The sequence below is a fragment of the Cryptomeria japonica genome, chromosome 9 (assembly GCF_030272615.1).
Source record: "Cryptomeria japonica chromosome 9, Sugi_1.0, whole genome shotgun sequence".
Lineage (NCBI taxonomy): Eukaryota > Viridiplantae > Streptophyta > Pinopsida > Cupressales > Cupressaceae > Cryptomeria > Cryptomeria japonica.
The window spans coordinates 96,195,310-96,214,722 of NC_081413.1; the positions used below are offsets into that span (position 1 = coordinate 96,195,310).

Below are 19,413 nucleotides of genomic sequence, written 5' to 3' on the forward strand. Positions count from 1 at the left end.
GTGATAACACAAGTGCTATCAATATATCAAAGAATCCAGTTTTACATTCTAGAACCAAGCATTTTGAGCTTAAGTATCATTTCTTGAGGGAAAAGGTTCAGAATAAAGATATTGCACTGGAGCATGTGTCCAATAAGGAGCAGTTAGCAGACATATTCACCAAGCCTCTTCCAAAGACAACTTTTGTGCATTTGAGAGGTGAATTAGGGGTATTACCCCTTCAGGAGGTGAACTAAAAGTGATTGTTCCACATCAGTCAAGTACTGGAAAGACAAAGTTTTGATTGATTGGTGTGTTGAAGGATGCTACTCCTTAGGGGGAGCAGCATGATGGAACAGTGATGATTGTACCTCCACTTTGACATTGTTCTCAAAGGGGGAGAAAGATTGAAGCGAAAAGATATCTGCAGCAAATGGGGAGAAGATGTGAAGCAGAGAAGATATCTTTTGTATATTGCCATCAATGCTAAAGGGGGAGATTGTTGGCATTATGTGAACCAACATGGCATTATGTAAACTGGCATGAAGACATAATGATATTGTATGTTGTCATTGATGTTAATATGAGACATGGTGTGAACCGACACATGTGATAGGTGAAGAGAGACAGGAACCGGCATATGTATGAACCGGTTTATATGCCAAAGTGAAGCGGCATAGTTGTTCAAGGTGAACCGACATGTAGTTATGGGAACCGACACATGGAAGCATTGTATGACTACCGGTTGGTAGGTAGCTTCCACTTCGGGGTTTCCGGTTGGAGTATCTTAAGTTTATGTGACTCAATCGATGATCCTTGTGTGATGAGTTAGCAGTATGATGGAGGACAGATCATGTTGCCACGTAAGCTCTATGTGCGTGAAGGATCTTGCATGAAGATGACTATTCCTATCTACCTTGGGAATGTGCGAAGTCTGTCAAATGGTGATAACGCGTGATGGGTTATCAGCCGCCATGAAAATGGTGGATAATAGACGATGGAGAATGTCTTGAGATCGATTCAAGATTGTTGCATTTAATGCAGCATGACTCAACGGTCAGGATCGAACCGTTTGAATTGCTTAACCTAACAGGTTTAGGGTTTAGGGTTTTTGCTACCGACCTGTATGTTTCCTATAAGGTCAATGTTGGGTTTCTTTCTGAGGTTGTTGGCAAAAGTTGTGAGTGTGTATCCAAGGAAAGTGATACATGATTCTTGCCATACCAAAGGAGAGAAGAGATACCCGCAAAGTGAATGTGCAGAAGGAAAAGAGGAGCCTAAACGGATTTGCATTAGCATTGAGTGTTGTTAACAGATCATTGTAATACTTGTTGATCTCTAACCACTTCAATAGTTGTAAAATCCCCTAACAGGGTAGCCTTAACTGGCTTGATTCAAAATCCCTTAAATCAGGTGGTCTTAACCGGCTTGATTCAAATCCCTTAACCGGGTAATTCGAGGCTAATGAGTTCTGAGAGCTAAAGAAGCTTAGGAGATCCTTTCAGCTATTGAGTTCTTGAAATCCTCTAACAAGGTGACCCTAACGGGTTTAACCCTTAACCGGGTATCCCTTAACTACGTGATTCCTAACAGGATCGGTTCCTACCAGAACCTATTGTAATGTCCTTAACCGGACAAGGCTCCTAACAGAGCGGACTTCTAAAGAGTTCAAAAAGCAACTTGTGGGTATTCATCCCCACCGTGGTTTTTCCTAGTTGGGTTGCCATGTGAAAATATGTGTGTCATGTGAAATACTTTTGTCTTGTGATGCTTTGTTTTATCTGTTAAGCACATGAAGGTTCTATGTTTTATGCCTGTCTATAAAACATATTGAACTCATTGTTGTGAAGATCTAACGAATAAGTTTACCTGTTTATGCATAAGAATATAATGATACTGTAGTATTGAGCTAAGAGGAAAGCTTATTGAGTGACTGGTTCATAACTGACTGAGCTATACTGGATGTTACTGGTATCCCTGTTTGTCAGTCATTTGGAGTATTCGCTGTCAAACCGGTTTTGGATTGTATTTGTGTTTGTACTGATTCACCCCCCCTCTGCCCCCCCTCTCAGTACTGGTTTGGTACTAGTGGTTCATCATTGAGTTATCAAAGAGTAGCCATGATCTGAGATAAAAGATGTTGTAAGCAGAAAGGAGTGTTAGCTACCATCATGATACACGTATAAAAAGGTAAAATCATTATGAAACATGTTAATATAAGACTCATTAGCATTGGTACCATATCATAGAATAAAAAAACTAAGTTTGGTAGTCTTCGATGACCCTGTAATCATCATAGAAAAGACTTGATGCTAGTAAAGCATGTGATCAAGAATATCAAATCATGTTCATTAGTTTCTCTATGATGATCATAGTAAAATAGTGGTCAATTTCATAAAGATTCATGTGCTACATGAGTAGGAATAACCATCTAAATAATGTAATGTGTGTAGAGCATGAAAGATTTAAATATCAACTAATATTATTAAAAGGATCATCATCCAAAAGATGATACTCATCATAGTTATGAGATTTGTATCTAACTTTAATAAATTAAATTTCATCATAATAAATTATGTATCTTTTTGTAAATATGATCGATATATTGGGGGCAAGCATGGGTCTATTTGTTATTTACTTCCCTTGAAATTTTGGAGTATAATTTTTTGGTGCCTTTGAATTACTTGAACTTTTTAAAAGATCCATATGGTGGTAGTACCATTGGAAGAAGTGATAATCGAATTATCAAATCAAAATTTCTTATTCTTATCTGAAAGATATGGATGGACTCTTCCTTTCTTTGTTACATATGAAGGATGAGCAATATCTTGTTCTTTCTTCATTGATGTGAGAAGATGGGCATCATGAATTTCCTTTTATACTCTAAGATCATAAGTAGGCAATTTGGCGGGCTTCATTTCCTCTTTATTTTATATTTGAGCTTTATCTTGCTTCTTTCATTGCATATACATTTGGTATAATTGATGAGCACTATCCATCAAACTTGTATTATTGGCAAGTTTTCTTGTGAAGTATCACAATACATCCAAAAGAAAAGTTGGATCAATAGTTGTACATTAAGAATCAATAATTATACATTACATCATGTTTTGTTTATGTGACAATATGACATGATATGATTTATTGCTTTTAAAATATAATGAATACATTTTATTCTATTATTAGTATTATATATTCAACCATTGAATTCTCTCTCACAACTATTAATATTATAATATTTAAAATGTTAAGATAGGGAAGGGTACCATTGTTGTTATAGCTAACTTCTCCCAATCAAGAATTCTAAAGGGAAGGGTACCATTGCTGTTATAGCTAACTTCTCCCAATCAAGAATTCTAAGTGGTACATCGGATTTTGAGGACTTTTTTTGTTGTTGTCTCCACATGCAACTTAATTGCGTATAGCTACTGTTTTGGCTTCTAAATAGTAACCATGAACATTGTGGGATCCGTTATGCACGCAAGGGTAAAAAAGTACACATTTCAAAGTGTCACTAGTACTTGCTTAAAGATGCCTCAATAACCGTGTATTTAAAATTGCTAATACTTATGTACAAATGCCCCATCCAATCAAGATGCACAAATGAGCTAATTATAATCTAAAAATGCTAAAAAATGGAAGATTATTGATATATGTAAAATTTATTAATCGACTTTTAATTATTATTATTTTTTGGTTAGTTTCTTCAAAAGTAGTAGTTGAAGAATTGAATGTGCAAAGAAGAACATCATTGATGATCTTCCCCTACCTGCAAACCTATTGTACCTTTTTCCCACACCCAAAAGACAACGTCGTCCATACAGCCAACTAAAACACATGGCATACGAAGGAGAGGGTCACCCAAACAAGTAAAAATTAAACCACTCTGTATTTCATGATTGTGGTAGCATAAATGCGGACCGACTTCATCTTTCACCATTTAATATTTAGCTCATAATTAGTTACGGCATGCTGACACAACTAAAAACATTAAAGTCACTGTCAATGTATTCCATTTATATCTGGCACTTGACCAGTGACATAATGGCGAACAACGAATCTGTCACTCGAGTCGCAATCATTAAAACCAATTTGGACAAACCAAATGAAAAGACCTTCAATTATACTGTAATTTCGGAGTAGATTAATCAATCAATCAATCAACTTAGGACATTTTTCTGATTTAGATCAAAACAAACAGCTAGATACAGAAAACACCAATGCATCTGCGTGAACTCAGAGTAGCTAACAATACAATAAATTTGTTGAACAGATGAGTAATTACAGATCCTCAAGGAGCTAATCCGGAAGCTGCCCAAAACAGAACATCAGAAAAAAAAAGAGATTTTTTGTTGAACAGAGTAAAAATTACAGATCCTCATGGATATGATCCAGAAGCTGCCCAAAAAAGGGCAGAAGAGAAACAAAATGAGAGATTTGAATGTGGGTTCCAATCAATGTTTGGTATAAACCAAAAGTAAAAACTCATAAAACAATTGATCAGCACATAAACAGCGAGCGCGGACTGGATCTCCTCTGTTTTCTCCCCTGTTCTTCTTCCTTACAGAGATGGGCAATGCAGGGGGCAATTTGAATCCCTGGGCTTGGCAATCGGGCAAGCAAATCTGGCAGAAAATGCTCGCAGAGAATACTCATCTTCATCCACACTCCCATCATCGAAATTAAGCGCATAACTGAAAGCATCGTACTGAAATCTCCCGGATTTGGTCTGATTGCTGCTGTAAATCGCCAAACTCTTACTTTTCTTCAGTTTCTTGAAAAGGTTGATCAATTTGCGAGCACAAACGATCGAAACAGACCATTCTTTTCCCCGCCGCAGGGATCCCTTGAGCTTGTCACTCCACAGCGGAAATTCAGCGCAGCAGCAGAGAAGCGTCGTTGGAGGATTTCTGTCAACAAAGGGAGAATCCTCTGCATCAGGGGCGCCGACGATTAGGGGGTTTTCATCGCGATTGGCAGCCATTTTTGGATTTGGAATGCAAAAAGTGGTGTGGCGATTGAAGGAGATTTGGTATCTCTTATCTAATGTCCGCCGCTCCCATCACATGTAAATTTACTGCTTCCACATCATTGTTTTCTTATAAAATTTACAGTGGGCGCTTTCTTAATCAGCTTTGTTGACTTTCTGCTGTGGCCTTTTGAATACCACGTAAGATGGGGTTGAAACTTGACCTTTTGTTGTGCGGTTATAGACTGCTTTACGATTGGTAGATAGGAAACAAACACCACATGTATCATTTGTTAGGGAAAGGAAACCCTAGGATGTGGGTCTCTAGAAAAGTAAGGGTGGCAACTAAGGATTGTATCCACAAGTTTTGTATTGTTGGATACTGTTTTGGATAAACGAGTATGTTGGGTAGATTATATTTGAAAAAAAAAGTGGATGGAATAAATTCTTTTTAGAGTCTGCATAAGATTATCTTTAAATAAAGGTATTAGAATAGATAAAAGAAGAAAGAAGAAAGAAGAAAGAAGAAAGAAGAAAGAAGAAAGAAGAAAGAAGAAAGAAGAAAGAATAAAGTTGTTAGCATAAAAAATAGGAGGTGGAGGTGGGTCATAGCTATTAGGCTTGTTATAGCCAATAGAAAGACCTTGCTTATTAGAATTGACATCCAATCTATCATATGTCTTCTTCATTATCTTATTCTCTATCTATTGGTTGAGTTTCATTCTTGGTGGGAGAAAATGTTAATGTTAGATGAAGAAAATTGTCATTGTGTAACTTGTATACACCTAAAAATTGCATCTATTATACCACATGGCCATTTAGCATTTGTCATCTTGAAGCAAACACCAATGCAATCTGAGAGCAAACACTACAACAACAAGATTAGAAGTTGATAAGACACAATGGGACAACTATGAAGGTTTACTATTTTCAGTTTACTAAACTTTATTTGTTTCATTGGTGATTTGGTCATTTTGTAGGATTTTGTAGAGTTTGTGGTAGCTTATTTTAGTAGTCTTATAGTTGTTTAAATTTCCTCATCACATAACTAATGAGGAGAACCCATGTCAGTTGAGAGGAGACATAAGGTGGATGGAAATGTTGAGACCAATTGTGTGCACTATGACCTTGAGCTCTACATTGAGGTAGTTGAGAACCATAAGAATCATGCCCACAGGCATTGTGACAATATCCCCAACAACACCCTTAAGGAGAGGATTAGCCCATGTTAGAGTGAGAGGGAAACTGTACAAGGTACATTACCCCTACTACTTAAGAGCTACTTATATAGTTAAGCAACTTTATTAGCTTGCATTTATGTCTACACGTGAAGGTGACAGAAAATCATAGATTTAACATACATACATAAATAAATTTCAACAAAAGTTCTTGAAAAGAGAGCTAAATATCAGTCTTTCCAAATGTTAAACAAATTTTCCAGTCTAAAAGAATGTCATATGCATGTAAAATTTATAAAAAATTTTGGGCAAATCCCTAAAAATATTCACATGCCAAACAATATATCCACTTTAAACTCATATCATATCTAGGTAAACTTTGAAGGAATTTTGGGCCGGTCCCTCAAAAGTTTCATATGCCAAGAAAAAGGCTTAAGTATGAAAAACTTACATAAGTCATGATCTAATTACAAGCGTACCAAACTATAGTGTGAAATAAAAAAAGATGTTTAAAAATTTCTTGGTGTTTGTAAAAACGACATAGAGGATTGACAAGTCCCAAATGGATCAATGTAGAACTGAAAGGAAGACCTTGGTATTTAATTCACAAAAGAAAAGTGAGCAAGCTTCAATTTAAGAATGGGTGACTAAATAATTTAGAATGTATGTTGCCATGAGTTAGTTGATCATTGTAACTCCCTTACATCACCAAGTTTTTGCATCATATGCAAATTTAGAGAGAGCCAAACTTATTGTTTGCAAGGTTTACAATTATGAAATAAGGTACTGCGATACCATTATAAGTCCTACCATTGAAAGGAAGTTGAGTACATGGAAGCAACTTCCTACACCAAGCTTACATTGGACACTGTTGCAAAATTATCTCAAACCCTTGTTCAATACAAAAGAAAACAGATGCATATTTAAATTTCATTTTTAAACAATAAAAATCAACAAACCACAACACAATGATTTACGTACAAAAACCCTTTTGAGAAAAACCCACACTCCAAAACACCCAGCTTAAATGTATTATTCAAGTAGAAGATTACAATACAATTTATTAGAGCTTATGCACTTCAGGAGTCTTCTAGAACTTAGAATTATTTTAGTACCATAATGGTGCCATAAAAATATTCAACCCATCATAAAATAATGAATTACATAATAAGGATATAATGGTGTACAAGCTAGGCACCTAACAAAGCATTCTCCAACTTCATCAAAGAGAAAAGTTAAAAGAATCTCAACATTTATGGCTCCAACTCCATCCTACTAATCCAAACAAAAAACTCCCCATCCTTAGGCATCCTCCTTTAGGAAAAGAATCCGTATCTATTGCTTTGGTGCCAAGGAAAGATAAAAACAAAAAAATGTTTTTTTCTTTGTTCTAGAATAGAAATTGCACAACAAGTCTCTCTGCTCAATATAGGAGATTTCCATATCTATTTTCTCTTCAACATGGAAACTATTGACTTCAATCCACTAAATAATATGGCTTCTAGAGTGGCCATTTATTTCTTAAAAGATAGGGATTACATCATAATATTATCTCCTACAAAATAGGAAACATGCCATACACATCACTTGCCATGCAGGATGCCACCTCTCCAAGAGGACCCATAAGATGAATGTCAAAGTTAGGAAATACTCAACTTAGAATAAATAAATATGCACCAAATAATTAATTAAACCAATTATCAATGTTAGGACTCAAAGCTTGAGACAACTTAATACAAACAACCATCAAGGATTAAACTTTCTCACTCCAATATTCTATAGATTTTGTACAAGAATAAAACCAACATCAATATGGAAGGATTCAAATTATTGAATGGAGTGCCTTCATTTCAATTTAGCCTTAGGTTGACAACAAATTTTTTGTTGGCCCTTGAAAAAGATCAACAAGAGTCTTAAAGGCTCTATTAAAAAAAATTAGAGGACAAACCTAAGAAATCTTAGAAAAATGTATATCTTAGCAAGTGATCACATACCACAAAATGGGATAATTGATAGATATTCCATTATGAAAATAATTCCCTTTCCATGGAAGCCATGAGTCGATAGCTACCTATGCCTTCCTTATGTTTTTTGTGACAAACGTGCCTTGGATCTAAACATGCTTCTTCATAATGAGAACATAATTAAAACCTAGGCCTTTCAATATTTTTGATCATGAGGAGCCCTAGAATAATACAATGAAAAAGCATTATTTCTAAGTGTTTATCAACCTCAAGGGCTCTACAATCCACTTAGCACATAAAGCTAAACCCTAACATTAAATGCCAAGAGGACAAATTCACTCAAGTCATGAGGGAGACAACAAAACTCCCAAGCAACCCTATGAAAATATTACCGTACTTAGAGGAGGCCCATAATAAATATCTTAAAATTTTCTCAAGCTTTTGATAAGATTCTTTCAAGAGCACCCAATAGGATGAGTAATAAATATGGGTAGGAACTAGACATTTCTAGAATAAACAAAAAAATTATGCAAGAGAAAGTGATTTAGTGATCTAATAAGCCAAATAATTCTTAACACAAAAATCATTGATGTGAATAACTTTTGATATGGATGATTGATAGATGGGGATATTGGAACACCTTAAGATTACGATAAAATATTAATTATCTCTATACAATTCAAATATGAAACATTAAAGGAAACACCTAAAGTAATACACAAGTCATAGATACAAATGAAACATAAATTTACATGAGAAACTTTTACAAAAAAATACCATAAAGAAGGTCATTCATGATTGTATTAGATAAAATATTACATTTAATATAATAGGCCTTATTGGTTTTTCCAACTAATTGTCTCATTATCTCTATAAAGTAGCTATCTTTAATCTTTAATACTCTCAAATTAGTGGCCAATGAAGAGGAGACAATTACCTTGTTCTCCTTTGCACTTTATGTTTTGTTAGACCTCCAAGGGTAGCCCTTATTACAATGAATTGATGACCCTTATATATTGAGATATTGATTAAAGTAGAAACATTCTCACCTTTTAATAAGATTTGTATGATTATTAGCAGATTTGATATATCATTAGTAAATATTCATAACAACATCTTGAGAACATGCAACAACTTGAACACATTAAAAGATTAAAGTGATTTTGTATTTTTATGGTTATAGAACTTAGGTTTTGGACCAAGAAAAATCTTAGATCATCACTTATCCAGGGCTACACAGTCAAATTCTCACATGCAAATGTCTTTTTCTGACAACAAAATTCAATTTATCACTACCTTACAATGATATATCCAAGAAAGGGTATTATCTACAACTATATTAAGTGATCCCTTACCACAATGCACATCTCTCCATATCTTATTTAGAGCATATTTAGTCCATTACTTATATAGAAGCAATGAATAAGATACACCATATAAAAAATGTATATAGATGAACTCAAAAACCCTTGACATGTTTATTTAAAAGGAAAGTGCATGAATTTAAGGATAAATTTGCAAATAACAAACACAAAGTGTTTTGCATATTAACTTCAATCTAAATAGAAAAAAATGTCATACAAAGTGTTCCACTTACATGTAAAATCTGTTGTACAACTCAGAACACTCACTTCTCATATTGAATATCTCCAATGATAAAAGAAATTTCCACTATATTTGATTATAGAATAAAAATTTGATCCTTTTTGTTACATATTTGACTTTTTAGTTACAAAATATTTTTGGGAACTTGTGCCATTCTAATATAAAATTTTACATTTGAAATACATTAATAGATCACATATTGCCGGTAAAATTATCCAATCTTAATGATTGAGTTGTTTGGTTAGATCAAAAAAATTGCACTGCTTCAAAAATACCAAAATTAGATCATCCACTAATCTGGATTTCATCCATTGGAATCTGACGATCGATTGAAATGCAAATATTCCTATTCAATATAATTATCTTCCAAAGAAATGAGCATCTTCTCATAAGGCCATTGAAAGTCTTGAATTTTATTAATTTTCTCATTATGTATTGTATATTTGACATCCATAATTGTCCTAGTTTCCTTGCTAAAGCTATCAAAACTTAGTTCTCAAGGGCAAATAATTCATCCATTGTAGTATTAATTTTTCCCATATTCCATTCATCTTCTTCACATATAGAGGATACAAGTTTAGGACTTGTGGTAATAAGTTCACCCTTCCATTGATCTAAAAGCTTCATTAGATTACACTCATCCTTAATTCCTAGTAGGACCCTCTTCTCAATTGAATCAATCAATCCAATTTTATCCATTATTTTCTTGTCAAGCTTCAACATAAAAGCAACTACTTTATCGAGCACTATCATCATTAGCTTGACTACTTAAATATTATTACAAGTGCACATTAACCGGTTGAGCATATTATAGATTATCTTGAATCATAATTTAAAATACATCCAAATTAGATTGTCTTATCCATGAATGAAATGAGAGATTTAAAATACTTAACAAATATGTTGTCAATCGATTATTCAAGATGAGGATTATTGACAAATTATAGTGGGTGGAATAACTAGAAAAAAAGAAAGAATAAATTTTTTTATTTATATGCTTTTCATTTTTAAAAGGAAAATTAAATAAGATATATAAAAAAACTAAACTAAAAATAAAAAATGTCTAATCGAAGTTAATAAGAAAAACACAAAAAATAAAGTATAATCATCATAATATATAATGGAGTGATGCTGAGACCAAAAATAATGAGTGAGTTTTATTAATTAAATATAACAAGTTTATACATCTCATTTAGCCTTGAATAATATCTCTTAATATTATAATAAATCCAAATTGTTCATATACAGGAAAAATCATACAATAAGTATGAAATCATTTTGGCAAAATGGAGAAGTTGATCATTACTACCATAAAATTATAACATTTAATAGTTAACAATGATTAAACTAATATAATATCAAGCAATTAGATTAATAATAAAAAAAAATTATAACTTGATTTATGCAATTAAATACTTAGTTCATATAAATGATGTTTCCATAATCCATTGCATACATAATATATAATCTCGATTTTGATTAGGTTATATGAAATAACCTTAGAGTGATAGTGAACTACAATAGTACATGTATATTATCCTCCCCAAAATAATGTCTTCACAATTTCTCTTTAAATACTTTCGGTTGTCAACAACCAACTTGTTTTTTTTATTTAACTTAAAAGGGACACTTAGACAAAATTATAACTTAATTTATGAAGTAAAATTTTAGGTAAATTTATAAAACAGAGTAACTCAATTTAAGTGATTGTAATAAAGACAAAGTATCTTATGAGAAAATCTGTTAATTTTAATTTTTTCAATAAAATTTCAACAAGTCACTTAGTGTTTTGATTATGGACATGGTAGTAATAATACTTTCATGGGTGAACATCCATTCTACCTATACTTTTCACTATGTGTTGAGGGAAGCCTATTAGTTGTACTCTCTCTTATACACTGATGACTAAGAAAAAATAACTTCTATTAATCATTACTCATAAACATGTCATAGCTTTTCAGTCTCAACCAATATCATTCTAACAAAATCAATTCCATTTTGATTTTTACAAACTACCATTATTGCGTTAAAAAATTTAAAGATTTGACAACCATTTAGTCATCATGAAATATTATTGTGATGGATGAAAATGGAATTGGGTAGTATTAGGACCTAACTCCACTTTCATTCATACATTGGAATATGGAAGCACCTGAAGGAGTAATTCTCTTTGACTAACTCTTGTGAAAGAGATTCGAGGAATATTTTTAGGGTTTCTATTCCTTTGCTGCTATGAAAGGGAATGTGCAAAATATGAAATGATGTGAAACTATCACAAAGAAGATGAATACAAGTGACTAAAACAGTAAGACAAATAATGATAAATTAACAGAACTGAGATAACAACTGGATATCTGAGAATGGAATTCTGTTGTGCACCTGATACTGAAAATTGGGCCCGATTGAGCCGGACTGAGGTGCTAGGCGCTTTGGACCCTGTTACTAGATTGAGCCAGAAATAAGAAATCTACAAACTGAGTTGATCTAGACCCTGCCTCTCAAATATGGAGCAAATTAGGGAGGATTGGGGCGCTGGGCCCTAGTCTTGGGGGACTGGGGAGTTGGGCACCCTGGTCCTAGTGGACGAGGGCGCTGAGCGCTTTGGTCTAGGTAGTTTTGCTAAATTTTGGTTGAATGCTCTGTCTCTGAGTCTTGAAGCTATTCTGATCTTCTTGGTTCCACTGGATACCTAAAAATGTACACAAGAAGTAAGGAAAGGGGGGTTATGGATAGGGGTTTGCCTTAGGTCAAACCTCGGGTTTGTAATTAACCTTAATTGAAATAAAAATTGAACTAAAATGGAAAAGCTTTCCTTTTGAGGGCAAGACTGAAATGCTTGAATGTAAATGATCATACCTTCAATAGGTGGTGCAATGCTCTTAGGATAAATCCTCATGTGTTTGTGCAATAACAAGATAAATCACATAAAACCCATCATGAAATCATAGATAAAACATAAATAAGATGCCTTGATGTAGCCTGTTGCTCCTTGAATCAGATTTGCTCTTGAATTGATTATAATGTTTATATAAAGTGTAATTTTTAATATGAAAAATGAATTGAGAGAGATGCCTTATATAGGGATTTCATAATTAAAATCACTTTTAGACTGACTTAGAATCAATATATTTTCACACAAAGCAATATTTAAACATTATAATATCGCCAAAACATGATGCCAAAATTCGGGGAGAAAAAGTCGGGACTAGGGCGAATCACCATGGTCTAACTGACTTTTTTCCAATTTTTTAGGGATGCAGGGTATTGTGATTACAAAGCCAAATCTAGCTCAGTGCGTCAATCCAAGGTGTTTAGATATACAAAAATAAACCTTCAAGTGAGAAATAGGACTTTATTAGGGCTTAATTTAATTAATTAATTAAAGATGATAAAATAAAAGAGGCACATTAGGGTTAATGGCCCAATTTTATAATGTGTGAAATGATAAGAGAGGACTTTAGATTTAATTAAATACTTAAAGGAATTTTTAAAATCCAAAATGGGCAACACTAAGGTGGGTGATAATGCAAGCATGAAATTGGACAACCGTAATTAAGGGTGTACAATGTATGCCGATACATTTAGCTGCCACTTTAGCGGAGTATGATCTTATGGTCATACTCTTGATAAAGTATGAAGATGAGAGATAGAGCATCTGAGAGCAATCCAAATCTAGCTCAATGCATCAATCCAAGGTGTTTAGATATACAAAAGTAAGCCTTCAAGTGCAAAATAGGACTTTATTAGGGCTTAATTTAATTAATTAATTAAAGATGATAAAATAAAAGAGGCACATTAGGGTTAAGGGCCCAATTTTATAATGTGTGGAATGATAAGAGAGGACTTTAGATTTAATTAAATACTTAAAGGAATTTTTAAAATCCAAAATGGGCCACACTAAGGTGGGTGCTAACCCAAGCGTGAAATTGGCCAACCCTAATTAAGGGTGTACAATGTATGCCGATACATTTAGCCGCCACTTTAGCAGAGTATGATCTTATGGTCATACTCTCGATAAAGTAGGAAGATGAGAGATAGAGCATCCGAGAGAAAGAAAAAATTGGGATAGGATAATACTGAGGGATGATCAATCTCCCAAGCATAGGATCCTATTAATCCATGCAAGTAACCTTCAAGTATAATCAAGAGAAAACAATGTTAGTGCTAAAACAAAAATATCCAAGTCAACTAATTGACGAGACCCTGACAATCATAATGTCTCAACCACTAATATCATTCTTGGCATGTTATTGCAAGAGCAAAAGTGGACTTATAGAAAGAACAAGGATGTACACCAAATTAAAACACAAGAAACCATGATCCAACGCTAGAAAATGTGTTATATGCTATGGGCTCATGAGAGAGAAAAAAGGGACATGAATTCTATTGGCTAGCAAGTTGCATCAAGCTAGATGATCCATGTTGGGGAGGAGATTCAAAATAGTCTAGCTGTGTTTTTCTAGTTCCACTCATCTTGCTGCATATGTTGTCTAGTTTCAAGCATGAAGCATCTCATGTAAGACTTTGTTTTTTCTGGTTTCGAGAATGAACACCTTGCATAAGATAAATGATACATAAAATGAGGATGAAGCATGATGATGCAACAATCCCATATTGATAAATGAAATGAGGATTAAGCACATAGATGCAATAATGATGGATACAATAGGGATGAAAAATGAGTATGCAACAATCCCATATTGACAATCGATAGTCAAGAATGCAACTAGGAGGCCCCATATATGCCCCCCCTTAAGATGTCAACATATTCCTATGTTGATATCTTAAGGTAGATAGAAACAAGGACACACACCTTCAACACCAAGGAGGTATTCGTTGATCAATAATTCATGCATTTCAAGCTAGAAAGAAAGACTCCTTAATAGGCTTTGTTTCTTTAAGAAAGGAAGAGATAATTGTAAAAGAGACATCTTGCAACAAATGTAAAGCTTGGATCCTTTTGAGGGATGCATGATTAACAAAGGAGGAAGAGATCTGTACATAACCTCCAAGAGTAGAGGAGATCCTTAATAAAGATGACATCTTGGAAGGAGAAGAGGACCAATAATACACACCTTCTCCAATGTGGATTCTTAGGATTGTACATTTTCGCTAGAGAGAGATTATTCATAAGAGATGTACCATTTCAAACAAGGAATGCACACACACTCGTAGAAAATGACATCAAATTATGAAATATGCAACTCAACAAAGGAAACGGGCCATCTTTAGAAAGAGAGAGAGAGAGAGAGTTGAAAAATTATTCTTGCCTCCCAAGAATGGAGACAAGGACACCATAGATAGATAATTTATAAAATAAACACTCTTCTAAAATAAGCAAAATATCCTCAGCAGGGATTCATATCACAATATAGAAGGGCTCATTGTAAAAGATACAACTCAATAAAGAGAAGAATTTGATAAATGATTATAGACTTTCAAGACTAAGGAAGAGGTCCAATTAAGGATATGCACTTATAGGGCAAGGATAAGATCTTCATTAGAGATACTTTTTATAATAAGAGGGAGGATATCCTCAATAGGGATATACACCTCCACAATCGATAAGAGATCCTTAATATAGGCCCTACTTCACAAAGGGAAAGTGAGTCCTTAGAAATAATGGATGATTGAAAGGCTATTCTTCCCCCCCAAGCACGGAGACAAGAATAAAAATACTATTATATTGCTACCAAAGTATGATTGCACTTGAAATTGTACTAGCATGAATGACAATGAGCCCCCAATAAGAAAGCTACCAATGTCACATAATGAGGAGCAACATAATAGGAACTTAAATGTTATGTAAAAGGAAAAATATGAGAGACAAAATCATTGCCATCTAGTATTTGAATAGTACCAATTACAATAAGTGGTTGAATTCGCTAAAACATGACATTCATTAGTGGCATGGCCAGGGATTTGATGATACTTGCAAAAAGAAGAATCATGTTGATTTTTCTTAACGATTATTTCTTTGATTCTTTAAAGGGAGAGTAATCAAGTTGGCTTTAAGAAACTCATACATGATACTCTTGTTGTGATGAGAAGCTGTAAGAAGACATGGATGCATTAGACAATGGGGAAGGGGATGTCGACAAAAGAGCACTTTGGAAACCTAAACCTTCTTGGGAAAAGTGTCATGCAAATTTGTCATGACCATCAAATTTTTTTTGCACACATCCTAAAACATTACCATTGTATCCATGTGTCTAGAATCAAATATATGTGTTGAAATGTCTAGAGGAGAGGGTTCATTCCTAGTATGAAAATCTAAAGAGCCCTCGTCATCATCAAGACAAGTGTTGGAAGGAGAGATGAGATTTGATTTAGAAGAAGTTTGGATAAATGACACATAAGGCTCCTTCAAGGATTCATTCTTTGATTGAGGGATTTTATACCCATTGAAGGAACATATAAAGTCTAATGTACCCCAATTCTTTGCTAAAGAAGCATCATTGATAGGAGATTGTGTTGTTGAAGGAATCATATTATTAAATGGAGAAATGCATCCTACTTCACCATAAACAAAATCATAAGGATTAGGATTAGCCTTCATTGTGTTTTCATTATTATATATGAATTTGATTGCGCGATGAAGATTAGAAGGGACTACTTTCATAGCATGTATCCATGGTCTACCTAGAAGAAGGTTATAATTAATATTGTTGGGCATGGCATGAATAGGAGTAGGTAAAGTCACAGGTCCTACTTTGATAGGTAATATGACTATGCCAAGTGTGTCTCTAGGAACATTATCAAAGCCACAAACACAAAGAGGATCAAGTTGAATAGAAGAATGATCGCAACTTATCTTGTCTAATAAAGAAACACAACAAATGTTAAGTGTTTACCCATTATCAATTAAGGTACCTCTTATGTTTTGTTCATAAATACAAGGAGTAATCATTAGGGGGTCATTTCTATATTTAACCTCTATAGAAGGCAATTCATATTGTGAGAATGTAATATCATTTGGTTTAGAAGAAGAATGATGAACCACCTTATGAAAGGCTTGTTGGATCAACCTATGATGTGAAGGTGAATTTTTAATCAAGTCCCAAAGGGAGATCTTAGCTAAGATATCATGGAGTTTCTCAACAAGGTCCTTATAGATGTGTTTCTTAGGGTGAGAGGGGGAAGACAGATAAGTGAGAAGAACATTTGGATCTTTATTTTTGACACAAGCATTAAATGTTCGTTGTATTTCAAAACCATATTTTTTTTCTAGTTGTCTTTCCATATCACCTCTTTCATATATGCATTTTGCAACTTTTAGGATATTGGGAGGTTCTTTGGGTTTAGGCTTCTCATAGCTAGAAACATGAATGGTATTAATTTGATTGATCTCTTTGTTCTCCAATGATACATCTTTAGAAGAAGAGCATTAAAGAAATTTGTAATGACTTCATCCTCTTGTGCCAAATTATCTTTATGGGTAAGATGATATTTAGGAGAAGGACAAACATGATTCATTAATGCTTCATCTCCAGTGGGAAATCCATTGAAATAAAAAGAAGATATGGTATCACTAGGAAAGGTAGCTACAATATCATTCACTTGCACCAAATGATCTTTATGGGGGAGGTAATTTTTAGGATAAACATCATTCTTCATAGATTCATCCTTAGGAGGGAGATCTTTGAAAGAAGTCCTTATAACCTCTTATTGCACTAATGTGCCCTCATTACTAGGATCAAATTTGGGAGAGGGTAAATCAATGTCCATCAATGCTTCTTCTGTAGGAGAGGTACCGTGTATGGAAGTTAAAGTAATATTAAGGAAGGTGTTTATGATATCATCCTCTTCCTCTAAGATATTCTTATGAGAGACATATTTTAGGAGAAAGGTCAACATCAATTTTCAAAACTTCATTCTTAAGAGGAAGAGTTGTAAAAGAAGTGTTGATAATGTTTTCTTGAACCAAAGTATCCTCATGAACAAGGGAATATTTAGGAGATGAATTATCATGGTTTATTAAGGCTTCATATCTAAAAGGTAAAGCTTGATAAAGATCATTGCCAACCACATCAACTTCTATTATCACAAAATCTTCTTCATAAATATGATTGATAGAAGATAAAGGTTCATAAAGCAGATTGTCATGCATGACAATATCCTTGTGAATTGTTGGAGATTTAGAGGATGATTAAGAAGGAAGGATGAAGTCCTCAAGAGTTTCATCCAACATCTCATGATCATCACTACTAATTGGCTTACACATTATTTTGATTAACGTTTGGCAAAAGGATGGTTTGGAAGACTTAGGACAAAGGAAACCATCAAGAGCCTCCTGAAGTTATTCTCTACTATATGCTTCTTCAAAAGGATAATCATTATAAGAAAATGAATTGTCAAAGACATTATAGTCTTGCAAAGAGTAATTTGACATTTTGAAAAGAAATGCTAACTGTTGCAACAAAATGATCTAAAGCATGCAAATACATAAAATGCATAAAACAAGTTTATTTTATTTTATTTTATTTTAAGTAAACTATGAAATGAATGCATCTAAATCTGAAAACACACTTGGAAAATTATGCAACCCACGTTAATTTTGGAATTACAAATTAGGGGTTTTTTAATGAATTTAAGCTCTAAATTTATGAAATTCAATTAGAAATTCAATCTACGAGTGCAAATTTGAATTTTAAAATGCATAAATAGTTAGATCTAATACAGTATATCAAAATTAAGCATGAAATATGTTAGGTTCACCAAAATGTGATGGATGAAAATGGAATCAGGTAGTATTGGGACCTAACTCCATTTTCATTCCTACATTGGAATATAGAAGCACCTAAAGTAGTGATTCTCTTTGACTAACTCTTGTGAAAGAGAGTCAATGAATACTTTTAGAGTTTCTATTCCTTTGCTGCTATGAAAGGGAATGTGAAAAGTATGGGAGGATGTGAAACTATGCAACGAAGAAGAATACAAGTGACTAAAATAGTAAGACAAAGATTGATAAATTAATAGAACTGAGATAACAAGTGCAAATATGAGAATGGAATTCTGTTGTGCACTTGATACTGAAAATTGGGTTCAATTGAGCCAAACCGAGGTGCTGGGCACTTTGGTTTTGGTTACCAGACTGGGCTAGAAACTGGAAATCTGCAAACTGAGTTGATCTGGACCTTGCCTATTAAATTTGGAGTTGATTGGGGAGGATTGGGGCATTGGGCGCCTTGGTCCTAGGGGACTAAGGTGTTGGATGCTCTAGTCCACCAGGACTAGGGCACTGAGTGCTCTGGTCTAGGAAGTTTCTGCTTAATTTTGATTGAATACTTTGTCTCTGAGTATTGAAGATGTTTTGATCTTTCAAGCTCCATTGGATACTTGTGTAGCATCCTAAAATTGCACCCCTTTGCAATTTTGACCGCATTTGGGGCCCCCACCTTAGTGTCCACATCCTTATACCTAATTAAGGCCTAATTATGCTTATACCATGCAAATTGGGTCTTGTTTTCACTTTATCCATCACATAACCCCCTTGTCCCAGCCCTAAAAAGGGATAGGACCAGGGCATAGCGTTTTGAACCTCATTGGGATCAGGGTGCCACACTTTGGTCTCCCTTAATTAGGCCTCTCTTTGGCCCCCTCTTGCAACTTAAAAAATGAGCTGGGAATCTCTCCCTGTGTCAACCTATATTGGAAAATTGATACATTTTTCAATGGGAAAGTATATAAGGAGGGTTTCCCCTCTCATTTTCATAAC

At 34.1% G+C, this 19,413-nt stretch overlaps 1 protein-coding gene across 1 annotated transcript; it reads right to left on the reverse strand.

Moving 5' to 3' along the window:
* Positions 1-4,307: 4,307 nt before the first annotated feature.
* On the reverse strand, positions 4,308-5,269 carry LOC131077928 (uncharacterized). The gene has a single exon (XM_058015525.1). It carries the CDS (start codon positions 4,961-4,963, stop codon positions 4,541-4,543), a length of 423 nt encoding a protein of 140 aa, XP_057871508.1. The 5' UTR covers positions 4,964-5,269; the 3' UTR covers positions 4,308-4,540.
* Positions 5,270-19,413: the final 14,144 nt, after the last annotated feature.

What these genes read in the sequence shown, in the direction of transcription:
- LOC131077928 (XM_058015525.1), bottom strand. Translation starts at nt 4,963, where the DNA reads ATGGCTGCCAATCGCGATGAAAACCCCCTAATCGTCGGCGCCCCTGAT.